This window comes from Leuciscus leuciscus (genome assembly GCF_965113295.1).
Source record: "Leuciscus leuciscus genome assembly, chromosome: 2".
In the NCBI taxonomy this organism is placed as follows: Eukaryota; Metazoa; Chordata; class Actinopteri; order Cypriniformes; family Leuciscidae; genus Leuciscus; species Leuciscus leuciscus.
In genome coordinates this window covers 38,780,491-38,803,310 of record NC_138726.1, presented here as the reverse complement: position 1 = coordinate 38,803,310, position 22,820 = coordinate 38,780,491, and the positions used below count along the sequence as shown (strand labels likewise).

The 22,820-nt window shown below is 36.8% G+C and overlaps 1 protein-coding gene and 1 long non-coding RNA gene across 2 annotated transcripts in view; both read right to left on the bottom strand.

The window, feature by feature from the left end:
• Nucleotides 1-22,606, bottom strand: part of uacab (uveal autoantigen with coiled-coil domains and ankyrin repeats b) — a 48,785-nt gene extending 26,179 nt beyond the window's left edge. Inside the window, exon 1 of the mRNA XM_082162233.1 lies at nt 22,381-22,606. Within this exon, the coding sequence (XP_082018359.1) occupies nt 22,381-22,428 (48 nt within the window). The 5' untranslated portion in view covers nt 22,429-22,606. The remainder of the gene's footprint in view (nt 1-22,380) is intronic.
• LOC309490234 lies at nt 5,027-7,849 on the bottom strand. The gene is made up of 2 exons (XR_014202645.1): nt 7,510-7,849; nt 5,027-7,471 (listed from the first exon to the last, which is right to left on the bottom strand). It is a non-coding gene; the product is annotated as an uncharacterized lncRNA (long non-coding RNA).
• Nucleotides 22,607-22,820: the final 214 nt, after the last annotated feature.

Genomic DNA, 22,820 nt, shown 5'->3' with positions numbered 1-22,820 from the left:
AAAAAAGAAAAATGAAAGTCATACAAGCTTGGAACAATATGAGGGTGATTCAAAGAAGTTTTATTTTTGGAATAAAATATTGCTTTAAAGGATACATCAAGAACTTTGACAAGCTTAGCATTCTCACTGTAATCATTACACCTGCGAAGATCAGTGCACTCATTTTCTGTTCCAGAAAAAGTAAAAAATGAACAAAATCATGACATCCCCTATTTGTATGCATTTACTCAAGAAGAGTCTTAACCTCTGGGGACAGTAAACGAATAGTGTGTGTGTGCAATGCATGATCAAAAACTATTTGCATACAAGGGGCAGGTGCAAGCAGGTTGGTTTTTTAGTTGAGCAACAGGGTGTGTCACATTTAGTGTTGATTTTACATGCACCTGTGAAATCTACACAAACACACACACACTCTATGGTGTGTTTTCAATGTGAACACGTTAATAAGACCAACGGGGAATGAAGTGATAAGCTCTCTGGTTGGACAATGTATCTAGGTTGAATCTTGGCTGCCGGGCAGTCTGGATGACTCCATGTGTTATAACTCATGTCAACACCTTGTAAAAATGAAACCCTATCCCTCATCCCAAATCACACCCACAAAGTCTTGCCTGGCAACAGCAAACGTACATGGCCATAAATCAAGACACACAGAAGAAAGCTATAGATACTTGTGTACAGATATACTAAGATAACACAGAGAGAGAATAAGAGACTGAACATAACCAAGCAGTTATTATGGGTGTGACATGTATGTATGAATTTATAATTTTTTTTAAAGAGTAGTCAGTGCTTTAAATACTACCTGCACTAGCCCAGGGCCATATGTTGACAACTATGAATTATTAAATGGCATAAGCTGAAATCTGCACAACAACTCACTCAACAAGCTCATCTTCTCTGCTGCTCCCACATAAGGACACCTGCAGCTATGACATCGCATGACATTTAAATCTGTTTGTCATTTTACCATAACTCTTACACAGAAAATCTCTCATCCCATCAGACATGTGACATGCCATCCAACATCAACAGGTCTGATTTAGTGCAGCACTGACCACAGATGGATGAGTTGCTGTTGAATTAGCCCCCCTGGAGTGGAGCAGAGAGCGGTCACGCTGTATTAGAAAGTTCTGGAGGCAGACGTAACCCTCTCATGTGACTGTAGAGGGTGGGATTGCTGAAGGTGGGAAAAGAGAGGGAGAAACGGTATTCTTGGATTTCAGCCTACCCCATCACTAATTCCACATCAAAAACACCGCACAGCTGGATATCACAATCCTTAAGCAGAGCATACTGATGGAATATACTCTTTTTTTTTTTTTCTTTTTTTTTTTAATGCAACCAATGTAAAATTATGCAAGAGGAAAAACATCTTGGGTCACATTTTCAATGCGATCCAAATCTTTAGTGCTGAGCATGACAAACTGGTTTAACGTTTTAATGGATACAACTACACACATCAGTGTTGTTGTTGTTGTTATAGGACAAGTTCGGTATTTTACACTTAAAGCCCTGTTTTCAGATCGTTTCTGATGAAATAGAACGGTTAAGATTGAAATTTGGACACATGCTGCTGGCCCGAGAATTTTCGGTTTCTGTGGTAGAAACGAAAGTTTAATGCGTTTTAGGAAGGATTGTTCCAGTGCACCTATGCAGCCATTGTGGAGGTGGGGGGGGGGGGGGGGGGGGGGGGGTGCTACCACAGAAACCGAAAATTCTCGGGACAGCAGCATGAGTCCAAATTTCAATCTTAACCGTTTCATCAGAAACGATCTGAAAACAGGGCTTTAAGTGTAAAATACTGACCTTGTCCTTTAACAAACTACTCAAATCATTAATTTATTGTATCATATATAAATAAAACACTGGCCCACAATCAAAGAAACGTATACCTTATGTTAAAAATATTTTTAAAATAATTTATTTCACAACAGCTACAGCTAACACATTCAGATTATATGCAATATCTTGATATTGTTTTATGAACTATTTAGTGAGTCACTGGTGGTTTTAAAGTTGTATTATGAGGGTCTAACCTGTATTACTGTGCTCACTGACTGTAGTTAACTAGAGACTATCTGAAGTTCTACGGCTATGCTAAGACCCAGTGTCTGTTGTTGAGTACTGGGATAAACAGATGCTTTAATTAGGGCCTCTATCTTCCCAAAAGGCATCTTGATGATCTCAGCGAAGTGTGTCGGTATGCTAAAGAAAGGCAGAGAGGAACTGTTGGAAGACGTTGTGTTTACATCTACAGTATAGCTAAACGCAGACAGCTACTGGCTGAGAGCAGTCTCGGGCCCACTGACGCGCCCGTTAATATGATTGACAAGGCATACTGCTGCCATGGCAACACCGAACATGGTTAATTGAGTTAGGGCGTATCGGTTTCTCACACATTATCTAATCTTCGGTTGTAACTATAGGCTAGTCGGCACTGACCCCACCAGTTAACATCAGTTATCTCCTATGGTGTCATTAGAGTCAGCGAAAAAATGCTACACTAGGGAGTAGAGATGCCAGAAATACAGGACAGTAGCAAGGTAATGATACCATGGTCATAATCATTTCTTGGTTCAAATGGCTGGTTGGCAAGGTATTAATTTAAACACTATGTCAAAAGTGAATGTAAACAAGAATAAATAAATACTATAATAAATAAATATATAAAAATACTTATAAAAAGTAGAATTAATAAATAAATAAAAATAAAAATGAATAGCCTATATAAAATACATTGGGGTCAAAACATCAGATCAGTGCAACACAGAGACACACTTGGGTCTCGTCCAGCTGTTTGATCACAATGTTCTGATTTGACCTTTGACCCAGTGCCCAGACCACTTCCTTGCTATTTTCCTCCACTTCCGACAGCTGAGTAAAGTGCAAGATCAGATTTCTGCTGACCTGTACAGTGTCATTCTCAGGTTTCATCCTTCTGCAGAGCAGAACCCCACTGCATAATTCTCAACACATTCTAAACCATCATGGGACAATCTAGCGAGATTTCAGCGACACTATTAAGAAACTTCATACATTTAAGTGTTGCCTCAGTCTCTTATAAATATTTTCTTATGAAGTCCTTGACCATCTGTCAAAAAAAGCTTCTCAATTAAAACTAAAAGAGAGTCATGTCTGAGAGCAGAGTGCTCATTATTCTGCAAACACTTGAGAGAATATCAACAGATAAGAGGGGAATGAAAAATTTACATCTCGACGGCATGCCAGTGCCTGTATTTGGGTAATGTGCGAGCATTTGGCAACAGTTCAAATAAAAAAAATGTCAGAGGGCAAGATACTTTCATTAATTAAAAGCAAACATATTCTCACTACTATTCTAATATGCTGATTTGGAGCTCAATGTTGTGCTATTATGTGGAAAGAAACTGGTCAGGATTATTTGATGAATCGAAAGATCAAACGAACAGCATTTATTTTGAAACAAATATTTTGTGTAACATTATAAATGTCTTCACTGTCACTTTTGGTCAATTTAAAGGGGTCATGAACTGAGAAATCCAATTTTCCTTGATATTTTGACATATAAGAGGTCATTGTACTATAAAAACATCCTGTAAGTTTCAGAACTCAAAACTTCCTTGTTAGTCCAAAAACAGCTTTTACTGAAACCTCTGTGAAAGCTCTGAAATCAACTTGTTTCGGAAATGTCTCGACGATCCTCTTTTGAAGAAATATTGTAGTATCGTGCCACAGTGCATTCTATCAGTTGCAGTTCTAGTGCCTCCGTCTCAACATACTCTATAATGCGATGTAGGCTACTTCACATCACATGTTAACGCAGAGGTACAAAAGTTCATTATTTGGATGTGCTTTGAAGCCTTACTGATTAAACAATTTAATTTGCGTGCTGATGCGCTGTTCTAACATGCGCTTTTCTGAGCGCATACACCCGAAACACACAGGCAATAAAAGCCTGTCAAACAGCACCTGGTTACTAAGTTATCTTTTGAGTCTTATTGAGCTAATACTGTCAAATACACACAAGGTTCACATAAACGCATAAACGTCTTAAGTTAAAGCAAACATTTGAGAGAAAATCGGGTGCGTGTCATATGTATGTTTATTAGATGCGTACTTAAAGTGACAGTAGCCAAGTAGTAAACATGCTGCCGCTTGTTCTTAAAGAGATAGTTCACCCAAAAGATTAAAATTCTGTCATTATTTACTCTATATGTTGTTCCAAACCTGAATTCATTTCTTTCTTATGTGCTGAACACAAAAGATGATATTTTGAAGAATGTGGCTCTCCAAACAGTTGCTGGTCCCCATTGACTTCCATAGTAGGAATAAACATGCTATGGACGTCAGATGGGACCAAGCGGCAACCTCCGTGTCTCTCTCTTGAAACCAACACGGAAGTGAATTCAACGGCAATTCATCGACTGGCCGCTTGAGGCTGGGTGCAGAAGTGAGTCAAATCTGTATGTCCCCCATGTTAAAATACCCAACTTTACAGCACAAAAAAAAAATACGTTTACAGCCTGGTGCAAAAAGTGGCTTTGGTCTATATAGCTTATTTTTCCCTTCATGACAACTGTGAGGGGGGTGAATTTTTTTATAACTCATCCGTTTACATTATATTAAGCCTATATTAAAGTTCTGCATAATTAAGGGTGTCCACTATTGAGTGACGGGTGAATTCCCGCTGCAGTGGTCATTAGTCATCATTAGCCGTTTGTCTGCTGTTTGTTAGCCGTCATGTTACCTCAGCTAATTGTCTGACTGTAAAAATAAATAAATTCGGGAGTGACGCACTACCAAGATGGCGACGGTCGCCACGCCCACTTTAGGCTTCAAAAACGGTCTTCAGAAACCTACGGGTGACGTCACGGACACTACGTCCATATTTTTTTACAGTCTATGGTTGGGACCAGCAACTGTTTGGTAACTCCCATTTTTCAAAATAACTTTCCTTTTCAACAGAAGAAAAAAAAAACTTCTAATAATGAAATAATAAAGAAATCTAATAATGTCAGTAGACATTACTGAAAAAAAAAAAAAAGTGTCCTATGTCTTCTGTAAATAAAACAAAAAAACCTGCACCCTTCTGCATAGCATAGATGTTTTATTTGTTTTGTTAAAGCATTGCTTTTTCTTTTGCTATAGATATTTATTTTACATTTCAAAATATAAAGCAATATTAATTATGTAAAAAAATATATTCCTTTTTTAATATAACAAAAAGAACCGATAAGAATACCGTTAAAGTACCGGATAGATAAGCAGTATCGGTAAGAGTAGTAATACCATTAAAATCTTAACGATACCCATCCCTAGCGATTTCTGATATGTAACGATTCATGTACAGTCAGACGTTCTTTGTCTCAAAATCATTTTATTGTGTTTATGAGTCAGTAATTCAAGCCTGTGGCTAAACGTCAACTTCACATTGTTTCTCTAGCATGAAAATAATCTGTTATTAAAATTGTGATTAAATTACATATAGAAAGTGATCAAAGAACCTTCCCTTTATAATCGCTAGAGCTGTCAATCACACAGCGCGAGTTTATCAGTGACTGAGTTCTGGACTCACACCAAAACTCCTGTTACAATCAATGACACAGTCTACACTCTTATTTACATCATGTTTGCACTGTTAGTTGTGATGAAAGCATATGTAAGAGTGCAGAAATCGAGTTGTAATGACGAGATCACTGCATTCATGTGCTCAACGGACATGTCTGTCATCGGCTCATCGTTGCAACCTTTCATGCGACAGAAGTAGATCAAAATATAATGTGATAATCATCAACACCATTAGTCAATCTCAACCGCTGTAATAGTAAAAACTTAGTAAAAGAATTTGAGAGTCTTCAACATACTTATTTCATTTGCAAAGATGTTAGCCAATCACAGCCGTGGGCTTTTACATTAAAGTCTCAAAGCAGACACGGCCCTTCAAATCAGAGGGCTAAAATCAGGGTAGGAAAAATGCATTTTATTTCTAAATTATGACAAATTGTGATGTAAAAATCTTACTAACATTATAAGTGCACCTCAGGAAACAAAATATATAAAAAAAATAAAAATAATTTGCAGTTCGTGTGTCTTTAATGTGTCCTTTATGAATATTAGTATTTGTTCATATATAAAAAAAAAATATTACTACACTTACTGTATGACACAAATGCAATGGGTCAATGCACTCGGAATGAGTGAAATGTCAAGATAAACTTTCAACCAGACTGAATGCAGTCAGATCGGATGCCTTATTCATCATTCTATCAGGAGGGGCAAAAAGAGACTGTGGGTGGCACAGCATATCTAAGTGGATGCTAGGGGGAGTCATGACTTCTGAGTTCATCCTCTGTTGGTTGGCGCCAGTCCGTCCAACGTCTCTATCAAAGCTGAGGCATCTTATTCCACCAGAGCAGAGTCCTATATCACCACTCTGATGAATGAGGATGAATTCCAGACTAGAAAACTCCCACTATAAGTCTCTCACACAGTCACCCCTCTTTCAGTTGTTATTTCAAACTAAATTAAATACGGCTCCTTCTCATGTCAAGGGGCCAAAATAAACAGCCTCCGCACTCACATTTATTTAAAAGTTCAAGTTTTATGGAGCTTTGGATTGAGCCTTTCTTAAATGTGCAAGCTGTCTAAACCTAAACCATGAAAAATATGTCCTAGAAACGTGAGCTTGTGGTGCTCTGATATTTCTACAGATTTGTTTATGCACTTGCTGATCTTGAAAAAAAGTTCATAGAAATAATGAAAAAAGCTGGATAAAAGTGACTATCAAACTCATACGTTTGATTAAATATCTATAACATCAGAGAAAAAGTGAAAATGAAAGAAAGGGGTGAAATATCTGAGAAGCCAATAAAGTGAAAAGGAAATGGTCTCTTTAATAACAGTCATGGTGGGGAATGCTTTGGATTTTTGGCATTACATTACAGTGACCTCGCCTGCTCCCATTTCTGTGGATTCTGGCGAGAACAGCAGAGCTTGACAGCACTTTCTCTCACACATTTCAATTCTTTCAACTACAATAACACTGGAGCCCCCTAACGGACTGACTTAACCATGGAGATGGACAACTGTTCCTGCAGTCCTTTCATTCATACATTAAACCCAGCACAAATTACATGCACATTCAACTTCTGATTAGAACTACAACCTACTTAGATAACTAATGATGATTACAGTCATTGGTTTAAGAAATCAAAACTTAAATTGTAGCTTTTATTGTCTATTAGCTCTATAGACATAATTTGCGGGTAGAACGGGTGGGATATGTCCCCACTACTTTTTGAAACATCTCGCGGCACAACTGTACCTAATACAACTGAAACATCTCCAGTGAACTAGCACAGTATTAATTTTGATCGTTGTGTAAAATAAGAGGCAATCTGGTGCAGGAATGTGTTGTTTTGAAATCATGCCGAGTGCTTGTTGCCGCTGTTATCTGTGGCCGTGGATACAGTGTTATCCTGTGGCTCGTCTTCACACACACACACACACACACACACACACACACACACACACACACACACACACTTTAATCTATCATGTGGGGACTCTCTTCGTTTTGGTGAAATCACTTACCAAAATGCACACAAACGCGTTCTTGCTCTTGATAAACAATCACTGACAAACATCTTTGGTTTTATGAGAAAAAAAACACACACGGCGGATTAGAAACCAAAACCTCTGACATGCTGGAAAGTTCTACCAACAGACCATTAGAGCAGAAACGTTTAATGTGGAACTATGTATTTATGCACTGATGTCAAAAACCTTGGGACTAACAATAAATTGTATTTTCGTAAATGTAAGGATGAAACTATCACATTACTATGTCGATAAATTAAACTCAATGTTCTTTTGGGATTGATTTCTGGACAACAATATGTTATTATTTCTGCAATTGTTATTGTACATCTCTGATAGCATTGTATTAGCAAATAATCCCCACCCCCAACCTCCTGGCCCACCCACTTTTTAAAACAAAGTTACAACACTTAACAGCTCTGAAGCAGACTGGAATGAGAACATGACTAACAAGTACCATGTAACTTGAGCTATTGTCAATGCCTTTACGGTCTCTTCAATATGTCCCACCCAAACTTACATCAATAATTCTTTAAAAGAACTGAATGCAAAAATTGCTTACAGCATTCCAGAAATTCACTGGTCCACATATTTCATTAAAACAATATTTGCCTGACCTCGATTATCTCATCTATGTCTCAGAAAAATCCCACTGGAAAAACAAGAGAAGAAATGTTCATCTGGCCCAATATTGCATTTGCCTGAGAGAAACACCTGAAACAACATAAAACTAAAACAACACAAGGTACACAAACACTCTGATGAGAACAATAAGAGTTGATCAGTGCAGACGAAGAACAGAAGCACAGATAGTAAAAGATGAGTGTGTGTGTCTGTGTTTGTTTGTTTGTGAGTCTGAATGTTAAGTGAAAGGACAGTGCCAGCAAAAGCCTAGCAACCCCCCGCTTGGGAACCAATGTTGAGAATGGCAGGTTAGGACTTGTCTCACTACACCCTTTGGAATCTCCTTTCCACTCCCCCTCCTCCTCTTACATACCATACCACACACACACACTGCCTACTAAATGGTTCTCAACTTGAAAAAAGAAAAAAAAAAAAGTATTCTTTGCATTAGTAGCTATATCTGGGATGGTAGGCCTCCTTAAGACACTGCCAGGCACTTCTGGGAATTTAAAATAATAATAATAACAACACTTTGTCTAAGTTAAATATTAAATTAAACATATTTCACCCAAAAGTTGCTCACCCTCATGTCATTCCAAACCTATATGACTTACTTTCTGTGAAGCATTAAAGATATTTTGAAAACATGTTTTTGCACATAAAATGAAAAAAAAAAAAAAAAAAAAAAAAACACTACACAGTTTTGTCTTGCATTGTATGGATGAAAAACAAGAGACATTCTTCCAAATATCTTATTTTGTGTTCTACAAAAGGAAAGAAAGTCATACAGGTTTGGAATGACGAGATTGTGAGTAAATGACAATTTTCATTTTTGAAAGCCTGTCCCTTTAAGAAAAAACATAATAGCATAATATTATGTCAAGTAAACATTTACCAAACATAAATAACGGGGGTTGGATAGTCCCTGCAAGGGGGAGCTGGTTTAACAACAGTTATTTCATGATGGAGCAAAGTAGAAACTCAAGCTCTATGTAAGGGAAATGCATTCAAGCTAATGCCATGTCTATCCTCTAGGAGGCAGTCCTAAATCCTTATTTCCAAACTATTGTATGAAACCTGAAGTGCATTCACAAGTCTTCTATGATGCATAAGGCAAGCTTGACTATTGTGGATTTGATCAAATATAACCATCCAATGTGACTGACAAAATTTAAATCTGCTTCTATGCTCCTGTAATATTTTAAATAATTTAGGGGATCTGTCTGAGAAACGCCTTTTGTCAGGTTTCTTTACTGCTGATCATTGTGAACCAACGCAACTGCAGTTAAAGTTACTGTGGTTCAGTGCTGAGTTTGTGTTTGTGTGTGTTTGTGTTTGTGTTTGCTGAGGTCAGCTGAACAAGAGCCACACAAAATCAAAAGCTGTCACACAGAGTGTTTGGAGACCCAGTTTCATAGTGTCTCTTTCCAAAACAGCATGTATACTGTATACCTGTACCCAAAAAACAGATCATCCGCTAAAGCCTCAATGTTTCATAAAGGAGGCCAAAATTTTTTCAGCATCAATAAAATCAACAGTAAAAGCACTACTCCCAAATTATATGAACACTTCTCTCAACACAACAGGAAATTGCTATACATTTACTACAAATGCTTTGCTAAAGTCGGCATGAAACAGAAGTTGTGATAGTCTTATCTTCCCCGTTGTGACATATTTCATAGTGAAACAGCTTTTACAGCTTGTTTTCGAACAAGAAAAAATGTGGTACGGGAGTCGGGACTTGATTTTGTCTAACGGGAATTGATTGGATCCATTGATTGGATTTTTGTGAGTGACAGATTGAGAAGAGATAAAGAAAAGAGATGTCACTGAAAGTGGGAGGGGAAGTTACTTTAATTAAAGATACGAGGGCACATGATTTTTAATTTTTTTTTAATAATGACGTGCATGGACAAATCATTTCTAATAAACACTGCAATATTCCATAAAAAAAAAAAAAAACAAGAATGGTAAAAAAAAATTATTTCATGGTGACCTTAAAATCAAATCAGCATCTGATAGCTGTAATAAATAGAACCAATGCAAAGGTTTTGGGATCCCAGACCCCCCTTGGGGGTGAAATAGCCCAGAATTAAAGAGTATTCTTTCATAAGCATCATCAACATTGTGAATGCCGTCTCTGCATGCAGGACTGTAGCCTCTTGTTAGTCATGTACATTCCAAACGATCAATATGCAGCAACACATTTAGCTCATTATCCGACTCTCCAGCTCCTGAGCTGGCACTAAAGTGTTTTCTTTTGCAGATTATAAAAAAACAAGGTATTATCACCTTTTTTAACCGCCACAATAGTTGCTTTATGTTGAAACATTAAGCAGATGGGAATAAATAAATAAATAAATAAATAAATAAAAATACATTAAAACATGATTTATATACAGTGATTTATTAACAGCCTGAAAAAAAATTTTTTTAGGGATGTGCAGGAGCACTCGAGTACTCGGGCGTGACAGCAACGATCAATCATGAAATCAATGATCGTTGTGATTTAAAAAATATATATAATTAGTTTTTTCTGATTGGTTATTGCGGCATTTTTGGCGGTACCTAAGGTCTGATTGGTAAGCATTAAGACAGCATGCCATCCAGACAGGCGAAATACATTGAAACTGTGGCTTTGAAAGCTTGCAGTGATACCTGGAATCACTTTGATCATGAAAATACAGTTAAGTGCAAGAAGCGCAGCTAATGAGAGTATAATGAGAACACTATTGTAATGGAATGCCGTAAATTCTTTGTGCTTTAGTTGCCCGTGTTTCAGCGTTGTTGTTTCGGGAAGGGCACATCCACAACGGAAGTTATGCATTTAGACAAGCACAGTCAAGTTCATGTGTGCATGCGTGTCCTTTTGTGCAAAATATTACTTTAATGTTCATATATATCTGATGATTAATCTCATTTAGGATGTCCTAGAAAGCACTTCAGTTTACCGGTGTCATTCACTCTTCAGCGTCAGCTCAAATGCAATGCCCGACATTGACTATGATTGGGTTATTGGAGACAGTGATATTCCTTTTAGATGTTTCTTTTTCAAAACCTTTGATGATATTGTTAATAATCCAGCAGTGCTACTTTTCATCATATTTTTCAACCGTAGGCCAATTAAAATCGTTTCTGGTCATGGCTTTGAAAACGCAGAGGGATGACTGGAATCACTTCATAAAGTAGATGAAAATACAGTTAAGTACAAGATGTGCTATTATATAGAATCCTCTATATAATTTTTTTTTTATTCGCTTTGGTACCATTTTCACAGGTAAGGTGTACATTTTCAAAACTCGTAGTACAAAAATTCAAACTGATCACACTTGTTACACAGCTATTCATTCTTTCAAAACCTGATCCCATCACATTTCAGTCCACATAATCATTGTGTCTCAAACGCAAGATTATTGTAATATATAATGAGAACATTTGGTTTAATCACCGAAACACAACAGTATGATCTTCTTTCAGTTTAGTACTTTTAATAGCAAACAATGCAAGATTTGTGTTTCAAATAACCCTTAGTGCTGAATTACAGTAATACAGGCTAAATTTGCAACATTAGAAAATTCATTACCTAACTTATGTAATTGAATTCATAATGTTATACAGTGTGTTATCAAAAGGTGTGATGAAGTATGACACAGCCACAAGGATTTGATGCCATCTGTTTCCCTTCTATTGATGCATCTCTGGTCAATCTGATGTTACTGTACACAGTACAGTTTCCTTTGACTGTTTCCTCTTCCTTGTACTCTATGTTCACAAATTCATTCTCTCTCTCTCTCTCTCTCTCTCAGTTGCAATTGCAAACATAGAAACTATGTCTATAGAATCAATACCTATAGAAATCTATGGCTGCACCAAATGATTCATTCATTAACCATTAGGATCAGTTGGATTAAATAATAGACAAATGTATTCAACTGAACGAGAAGAGATGCAAATCAAAAGTTTGATAGTAAGAGCTTTATGAAAGGCAGTGAATGGAACATTTATATAGATGAAACGGTTATTTTGTGTAGTGAAAAGGATACTTTGTGATTTTGTTAATCAAATTAAAATGAGCATAGGGTTAAACTGTGCTGCTGTTGACTGCCACAACAACAGCAATAATCTGAAGAAATTACTGGAAAGTACGTGTTTTTTTTTTAGCACCAGCAAACCTGAAAAGAATGTCCGTATATGCCGCCATATGCCTTGCATTTTATGACAAAGAATGACAAGAGAAAATGAGCATGGCTTGTAGCTCTTAAGTTAAAATACTCTCCATAAATGGTATATGTATGCTCATAATTTTGAGGACAAAACCCCCGAACTTCACCCTGGGAGCTTTGTGTAGGATATGAGAGCCCATACGTTTTCAATGTAGCTAATTTCAGTCAGCTTCTTGTCATCTACGCTCTCATTAAACTTTGACGGTTGAGGCACTGACAAAAAAAAGGGTCATTGCGACACTGTAAAGTGACCGTTAGCGTTATTGTGAGCATTTACCTTAAGTCACTACATGACAGTTTCATGCATTTTTTGAATTTACTAGCGTAGAGCAGATAAAATGTTTCAATAAAATGTGTAGAGCAGTTTCAATAAAATAAAAAAAGTTCATATCGGACTGCTTGTATGATTGACGAAAATGTAGCCATGTGCAGTAATATTGCAGTAATATTGCACTGTGATATTTAACTGAATCGTTGACATAATAAAAATTGCAATCGAACTGAATCGTGAGACCAGTGCCAATTCACACTCCTATAGGTTTAACATTAGATTATAAGCTCGGAAAATACACTAATTTGACTAGAAACACCGACTGGAAATGTTGTGGATTATTTGTGCTCCAGTTGCCTGTGTTACAGGAAGAGCACATCCACAACAGGAGTAACACCTTCTGGCTAGCACTTGCGTTACCTGGCTACCTTTTGAGCAGATATAAGTTTATGTTTATATTGTGCATATGTTTATGTATGTTGTGCATCTAGGATATCTGATTAATCTCATATAGGATATGTCATATAGAACGTGCTTCAGTTTACTGGTGTTCATTCACTCTTTAGCTTCACCTCCGCTATTCCTTTTAGATGTTTATTTTTCAAAAACATTGATAATATAGCAGTTATTTTTCAAGTCATATTTTGATAAATTTGTCATTTTTATTTGTCAACATTAATTTTCATAACAGAGTTTTATTAAAATATTTTCATCATCACCATGACGGGCACGCCCAGCCCGAGTAGGCCTACTCCTTTTTGAGAACTATCAGTAATCAAAATGAAAAATTGCCAAAACTCCCATCCTTGATTGTTGTGTACATTCACTTGTATTAAAGGAAAATATTACACTACATTACATCTTTAGAGCAACAACAACAAAATTTATGAATAATACAATGAACAAAGATTTATTTTCTAAAATGACCGACAATGGTCTCAAATTGTTTTTCAATCCCAGTCCATTCCTACGGAGCCCCTAAAAGGACATGATGGTGGAAGAAATATGAGACGGTTGGAAAAATGTATTTCAATGCTTTTGCATTATTGCGCATTTAAGTTTTGCGTTACTCAGAGAAAAAAGCATTGATATAATTATTTCAGCCATGATAGTTGCCATTTTTCTGTCCAGAAGTTACATTTACAGACATCTCAACACAGTGACAATTAAACCACTTTTCATCCTAGAGTCATTTACTGAGGTACATTAGTACTAAGTACAAATGAACATGCATGTAGTAAACACTAACACAAATATAGATCTTTCTTGAGTGACAAAACACTAATGCTTTGTTCAGCACAGATCTTTCCCTGAATCTTGTCCATTCTCATATTTTGTTTTTAGTGCCAACCATTAATGAGATTTTGGGGCCATTCATGACTATTTCTGCTCCTTTGTTCGAATTAGGAGCCAAGTGAAATAGAAATAATATGTGAAAGTCGGAATACCAGGAATACATTAAATGTCTCAAAGTTATGTCATATGAAATTAATACTCAAGGCATTCAATAGAATCTCTGGAAAAAGAGCCAAGTGGAAAACAGGAGAAGAAAGAGCAATGGATGAGTAAAAAAACAAAAGTATTCTCTATCGCATCATGTCTACAGAGATACATACTGTTATCTGATCCCACTCTGGGGAGATAAAGAAAGACAGAGGAGAGTCCTGCCCTACTAAGGTCTCAAAATCATACATCAAAGTCATGGAAGTGTGTTGTTTGTACGCGTTTTGAACACACATACTCTAGTGTACAAGACGAGTGTGGGCAAGCATGGCTGTATGGCTCAACTGAAAAACAGCTGCTTTACTGCTTAACAAGCGCATCTGCTTTAAAGCCCTCAGAAGCAACAGTAAAAAAATTAAATAAAATAAAAAGAATAGAATAGAACAAAAAAAAACACAGAGAAATATTAATACCGAGAGCTTTAAGCACATATATCTGTAGCAAGCCACTTCAAAACAAAGCCAATTACTGGTATTTTTGATTAGCTTCTCAAACTCAAAAGTTTTATATGCATACAATCTTGAATCAGTCTCTTATCCTTTAGCAGGAAAGTGTCTGCTTTGGTTATGCAAGTTGATTTCAGAAAGGGTGAGGCAAGAAATGTCTCATGTCCTTTCAGATCCATTCCAAGACAGCGAGACTGATACAGATAAAGAGATTTGGTTTCCAATACAGTGGAAGGGAGGAGTGAAAATAATTCAAATAGGGGACGATGAGAAAATGTGCCAGATGTTATGCTGTCAACAGCAATCATACAACTGGGTGACATCTGGTACACACATCAGCTCATTCTTCTATCTCACTCCTTTTCCAACCAACCTCTGGATGACTTCTGCGAAAACGGAATGAGGAAGTGCAACAAAAAGCCTGCATACAACCAAAAACTTGCTGATAAGCCCTGCGTTTCAGGATCAATGATCAAATGGCATTAAACATTTGCTTCTTGCTTCATTAGCTTCTACTATTTTCAAATGAGCATATAAGTACATAAAACTTGCTGAAATAAAAAGACTCAATTCACTTCACAAACTTCATAATAGTTTACCATTCATTGACAGAGTGTGCTACAACATAACTTGGCCACAAACACACATTGTAGTCTTTGTTTCAGTTGTGTTAAAATATGTTCCCAGGTAATTTGATCTTGATCCAATCATAAGCTGAACTGTGGTCAGAAGATATAATACATAAAGGCTGGAGCTGCTGTGCAACTCCACATAGGAATGAGATGTCCATTAACTGAATGTGCACCGCATTGGCTGGTTCCTATGCAGACAGCTTTGTTCACTAATGGGAGCAATCTAGTTTTCTGCTGTCTATTTTTGTGTTGCGTCATTCTTGCAAGACTGTTTTGAAGTTTACTTTGTGAAAACATTATCCTGCCCCTCCAAATCCTGCCAATGCAAATGCTAAAACTAAGCTGCATTAAAGTGCACACTTATTAATCAGTCTCTGAAATTCATGCAGTGGATCAGCTTAATAATTTCAAGTACAACATAATGACATTCATGTTATCAAAAACTGTCTGAAGACAAAAACTGTCTGAAACATCATCTTTCTCCCTTTAGTCAGCCTTCCTGAATTAATGAAATCAGATCAAACGAGGCAATTGCACATGTTCAGAACAGAGCACAGATGGCTTTCAAACCACAAATAATTTATAATGCATTGACTATCAGGTTTGAATATTTCTTCGATGCATATTTCTTATCTAACAGAGGATCATAATCATCTGATATTGTGTGCGGTTCACATACTTGAAACTGAACCTGCTTAGGTGGTTTTCTTTTCCACTTTGAAAAAGCTAAAACCTTGTTTTGGACTTAAATTTACCCCCTCTGTCAATATAATTAATACTTCAGCTCCACATCAAAGCTCAAATGAATTCTCTTTGAGGAATGAAGAGAGAACTGGACTGCAACTACATGTTAATCAAATGGTTCAGTAGAAACTCATTTTACTGCGGTAACATCAGCTCTGCCATGTACTGATGACTGGGTTCCGGGTTCCTGTCTTTTGAGCTGTACAGCCTGAGGGCTTTCAACTACAACTAATTCCCACTCCCTGAAATCCCCAGCCGTTTATTCATCCTAGGATAACCTTCAATCCTCACTGTCAGTTTCCCACTACATTGGGGGCCCGAGCTTAACACAGCAAAGCTTTCAGAGAGGCTCAGTGGGCACTAGAGACACGGACACAGCAAAGCTTTCAGACAGACAGGCACAAACACTGATACACTGTTTATACACTCCTGAACTTCCACCGATCAATTCGGAAAATAAATAAATAAATACTGCACGATATTCCTGGTGGACTGGATGATTGATTCTTTTCAAAACATTTTACTGATGATGAAAACTAAAACTCTTTATACCATAGTCTGACTAAATACTTGATTCTGTAAGGTGTGTATTGAAACTGTGTAATGTTTCACAGACATGTTTCAGTCGGTTTAATGACTGTTCTATATTAATGTGTTGCCTTCATTGAAGCACACATACACACAATCACACATAGAAACATTCATACACAGTCATAACCTGTCAATGCAGCCCCGCAACTTTTATTAATGAAATACCTCTGCTATTCACTGCATGAATAATTTGCCTCCACATCGTGGATTAAAATTGTGTAATGCAAAATCAGAATTGAAACAAAACGAGAGCTTGGAAATTATAATCAAATCATGAAATCAGATATTTTCTTCCACAATGTGAAGTTTTGACTCAATTCACAAGTTGCAATTAAATTGGAATTAAATTCAATTTGATTGGATAATCAACTAATCGTCAATCAGGAACAGTACATGGCATATTTCCTCAAGAAAAAAATTTAAAAATCTCTAAACTAATGCTGTAAGCAATACAGGGAACACCAGTTGGTAACATCACTATAATATTAAAGGTTAGAATTAACAGATGTGTAGGCTATGTAAGGGATAATGTAGAGCGAGGCGGTTGTTATAGCGAATACAACCCCGACAGGCTGATCAGGACCCCGACGCGAAGCTGAATAACTTGTAACTATATTTGTAATGTACCTAATAATGTACCTGATGTACCTACTGTAATGTTTCTAGCTTGTTTCTTTCTAGCGGACTAAAAAGTTTTAAATGGGTTTTCTGAGGTAAATGTAACATTATTGTTTACAAGCGGTTTTATTGTCATCTTTCAGTGGTTAAAGGTCCCATTGCATGGATTATTTTATTATTTTAGAATGTTTCCTGGGGTGCCCTTATAATGTTAGTATGTTTTTTAGATCAAAAGCTTGTTATAATTTAGAAATAAAAAGCATATTTCCTAGCCTGATTTTTGCCTCTGATTTGAACGCTCTATTTGAAGGGGCGTGTCTGCTGTGAGACTTCAGTGTAAACGCCCACTGCTGTGATTGGCTGACATGCTTGCATATGAAATATCTAGCATTACATGTGGAACTCTCTCGAAAACTTTTACTATTACAGCTAATAGCCTATACGTTTTTACTATTACAGCTATCGAGATTAACGAATCGTGAGAAGTTTAAGTATTTAGATCTATTCCCATCACATAAAAGGTTGCAGTGATGAGCATTGAGCAGATGACAGCCTGCTGATCGCATTAATGAAGATCTTATCATTGCAACGCAGTTTCTGCACTCTCACTAATGATTTCACCAATGCAAACATGAGGTAAGTACAGTAAGAGCTTCGTTGTGCAGTGTAACAGCGTCATTGATTTCATAACGAGTTTTGGCAAGTGTCCAGATAATCTCGCGCTGTGTGATTGACAGCTTGGGCGATTGGAAAGGGATTGCTCTTTGATCGTTTTCTGTATATATTAATCACAGTTTAAGTAAGATTATTTCATCCTACTAAGAGAAACGATGTGAAGTTGATCGTTTAGTCACTGGCGCATAAACACTATTGAACGACTTTGAGAGAAAGAATATCTGTCTGAACTTGAACAATTACACATCAGAAATTCACATAACCCACTGGTTCTTCAGAGACTCGGATGAAGGAACTGAAAAAATACTTTTGTGTTCATTTGTACACCCAAACACTGAGCAACTGCCATGCTTCGTTCGTTTGCAGGCCATGATGTCTCTCGAGGAAAAAACAATAATCGCGCTCACGCAGCTCATTTTCTCATGGGCGGGCCAAATTCTTTTTGCGGGCAAAGAAGAGAAAGGGGAGGTAACCTTTCCCCTTATGACGACATAAGGAGAAGATTTCTAGATTCGGCCCTCTGAGCTTTCATTTTCTCAAAAATACCCAGGGCTTGGTTAGGGAAACTCATATTAAGGTTAAAAAACCTCATAAAGTGAAATTTTCATGCAATGGGACCTTTAAAACACTGATTGAGTGGTCACGTGATATGAATTTCGGTAAGTTGTACTGTATCTTTCAGCATTCCTTCTGATGTTCATTCATGTTTGTTTCGTGCTGTAAGTAGTAGTAAAGCGGAAGAGATGATTCTCATGCGCTTCGCGCTGCTGCTTTGCTATAGCGATCTGTCACACTACATTAAGAGTGTCAATACAGTATTTATTCTTTGAATTTCATAATAAAATTTACAAGAATTTAAGAATTGATATCGGTTTTTCAAAATGACAATTGATTAAAAACAAGTAATCAATATTTTAACCCAGCCTTCAAAAATATGATTTTCCAAACAATATAGTTGAATGGTGACTGAGGCTGTTAATCTGTGTTTAGGGGCCCTATGATTTCCATGTTGCTGGAATGTGGACAACAATCACAGAATCCAGTCATAAAATTGGAATTTCCTGTGTAATATGACAAAATTTGGATGAATAATCACAATTGCGATATGGACTAGTGCAAGAGAACCACGAAAAGACTGCTAGTCTGCATATTGACAAAAAAAAAAAAAAAAGACAATCCTCAAAATATATTCTTTTGTGTTCCACAGAAGACAGAAATAGTCATACAGATTTGGTATGTCATGAGCCGGAGTAAAAGGATGACAATTTTCATTTTAATGTGAACTGTCCCTTTAAGCAGTGTACAGATGTCCTGATTTCACCCTTTACAGCTGGAGAACAAAGAGGCCCTTAAAATGGTTATTTGTAATGCAAACAGCTTCAGTGATTAAACAAAGAAACCCTACTACGATATTTTTTCCTCCATCGAAAATCAATAGCCAATCTTGAAGATAACCGATGACGGTCATGTATAATACCACCAGCAAATTAGGTACTACAGAAAACTATTTGATGATGTTGAGAGGCAGTGGATGCAGTAGTACAATTAGATTCATCAGTTTATAAATTAGCCTAGATGTTATCAAAAGTAAACTGTGGAATTTGCACTCAGCTAAAAACAAAATTAAGGCAGAGAGTTCTGAGAAATTGATGTCTAAGGGTTGATAGCTTTAGGTAATTTGTTAACTTTATTGAAAAAATGAAAACAGAAACTGCAAGTGAGATGCAGTACTAGGACATCGTGCATTCATTTAATTCAGGCCTCAGGCATGCTTCAAGGGCTCCACAGAGCAAGAAACACCACTGTGTGAACACTATGATACTTTTGAAGACAGAGTTGAGTAGAATGTAAACATGGAAGTGCGCTTCAGTGACTAAACATCTTCTCCAGGGTTAGTTCACCCCATATTGAAATTTGTGTCATCGCTTACTCCCCCGCATGTTGTTCCAAAATCGTTTGACTTTATTTCTTCCGGGGAACATAAAATGAGATGTTTGGCTGAATATTTGGTAATGTTCTTCAAAACAATTCAGGTGAATGGTGACTGAAGCTGTTTGTATGCGTTTAGGACACTATGACTTCTATGTTGCTGAAAATGTGGACAAAAACCACAGAATACGGTCATAATAATGGAATGGAATTTAGGATGAATAATAAATCACAATTGAGATATGGACCAGGGTTAGTGTACGTGAATGTACGAACGAGCAGCACAATTTACACTCAGGCAGCATCTGCGGTCTCACTATATAGAGTTCACTTCATGAGCATTTCATCATTTCCTTAGTCAAAACTATTTTTTATTATTAATTAAAAAATTAAAAAAATTAAACCATGGACCCTTTTCACAGACTGTGATGACGAGTTTTAATGCTCATCAGCATCGTAAATCCTGCAACATTTTTTAAAGGCTATTTTCAATTAATAAAAAAAAAATATATGTACATTTATAAACACTAGCCTATACTTTGTATTATATTACCTTTGCATCAAATGACAAAAAAACGAGTTAACACTAGGGTGTTTCTGATACAGCAGCTGTGGGAGCGATGGTAAAATTGACATTTCTCTCTTCTGACTGCCGTTATCATTCTCTCTATATTTTTTTACACTTTTTGTTAGGGAAACACTAGTTTAAGTTCTGAAAACACTATTGTGGAGTTTTTCTTTTGCTATTTGAGAAAATGGGAACACACAAAAAAAAAATATTGAATGTATTCTCATTCACCACTATAGAAGTTTACCAAACTATGACAACTTCTGCTTCTGCTCCCATTATATTGGAATTCAGAAAATTCAAACGGAAAATACAGAATTTGGGAAACAATAAAATAGATTGGATTTCATAGGACCCTTATGCATTCCACAAAAGGGTTCATATGGGTGTGGAACAGCATTAAGGTGACAACATTTGCGTATACTGTAGGCTACATATAGCCTAGTGCCAGTATGTTGTAAAGAGTACAACTACAAACAACTTATTTTGATGTTTGACCCAAAGACACATTCTTTTTTTACTCTTTCCTCACAGACAAAAAGTCAGTAACCATGTTAACAAGCACATTGTTCTGATTAATGTCTATTTTCTGGTCATGCTTTTATTTTAAATAAGATTTTAACATGCTCCACGGCTATTACAATATTCCATTGGTGGTGGTTGAGGAGATTCCCCCTTCCATGTAAAGCGCTTTGAGGTCTCAGAAAAAGCGCTATATAAATGTAACAAACAAATTATTATTATACACCAGCATAATCCAAATAAACTTAGACGTGTTTATTATCGCACATTCTTCTTCTGGAAAAACTAGAGATCCTCTCTCTTGCCATTTATCACTTTAGTAAATTGGGATGAATTGTAAAATGAATGAACTGCAAAATGTAGATCTTGAGACTCCTGCAAATGTGTAAAAAAAAGTTGTAATTCCAGAAATGTTTCTTCCTTTCCTGCTTGACTTTTCACACTCGTCTATTTCTAATACAACCCAAAATTACATTTGTTTAGATATAAGATATAAATTGTTCATTTATAGGGGATATTTTGAATAAGGCGCTTACATCGAGACAAAATATTTGCGCGCATATAAATTTACTGAATGAATGATGAAACTCTGAGAGAACTCATCCAGCCATCTACACACATGTCACAAAAAGAGAGGGTGTGCTCCCATGGTCCTTTGTGTTATGTTAAGTCAGAGGGCAACCAGTGACAATAGTCCAGCTCTGAAAGCATGTGGAAATGCTTCTTTCCTATGTGTCAAAAAGGCATCAAGTCAAAACAGAGCTCATAGAGTAAGAAAGCAAATGCTGAGTGAACATGACATCAGTTCCTCTGAATCATCTTCACCACGCAGTGAGATCCCTTCCTTTTAAAGCCAATTCAAAACAAAACCCTTGAAAAAGCCCCTCAATAACTAACCCCCCATGCAGCTTCCCACACGGTTCTGTGTGCCAGGCTCTTTGACATGGAAATTAAAAAGAGGGGAGGGTAAAGATTTCAAGTGTTAGCTGCATCTGAATTTAAGGTTGTTTGCGTTATTTTAGACTGCATGTTCGAGGAAAATAAAACCATTTCGTCATTTTCAAAAGCTCAATGTGATTCTAATAGAAAATTCTCTCTTATCTACAGAATATGTAATACAAATTTGAAATACAAAATACAACAGCAATGAGAGGCAAGTGTAATTACAAGTTTCCAAAGTTCGACCAAAAAGTTGCACCATGCAGCACAAAGATTACAGTGCCATGTTAGTGAATGAGACATGACGAGGTGTCAAAAGATTTGCCTTACTGCAAGATGATCTGAGTAAAGCCTCTGAGAACAAAACAACTATGAGTAGTGCATGAAATGACACACCGGAAGATATATTAAGTAATTCAACTATGCCAAGAAACAAATATCACGCAATTTCGATTCAGTCGTTTTCATAAAATAAAACAAACCAAAGCAAATCTGTTTCAAACTCTTAACTTACTGTGATGGTAACTTCATGCTTTTTCAGTCGATACTTCAAACTCTTCATGTTTTCTCTTTAGTTGAATAAATAAAAAGCAGCGCGTATATTAGTATTTGAATAAATTTCAACAACAGTTACGGTTTACGGTTTAGTTTGATTAAGCAAAAACAACTTTTAACGTCTGACAACACACTACGATTTTTCACCTGACGCGAAACACCACCAGGCTTATCTGGACCCGTTTCCTTACCGACAACTCCGTAAACCAATAGTAGAGAGGCATAGCTGAATAAATTGTGTTTTGGCCAATCAGACGTTAGAGGGAGCGGGACTTCCTCGTGGTCCTAGCAGCGTTTGAAATTGTAGCAGGGAACAACAGGAGACGCTGTTGGGCGCCTGACGTCACCCTTACCTGGGAAAAGGCTGGACTTTGTCTCAGATTCAGGGCATTGAGAGAG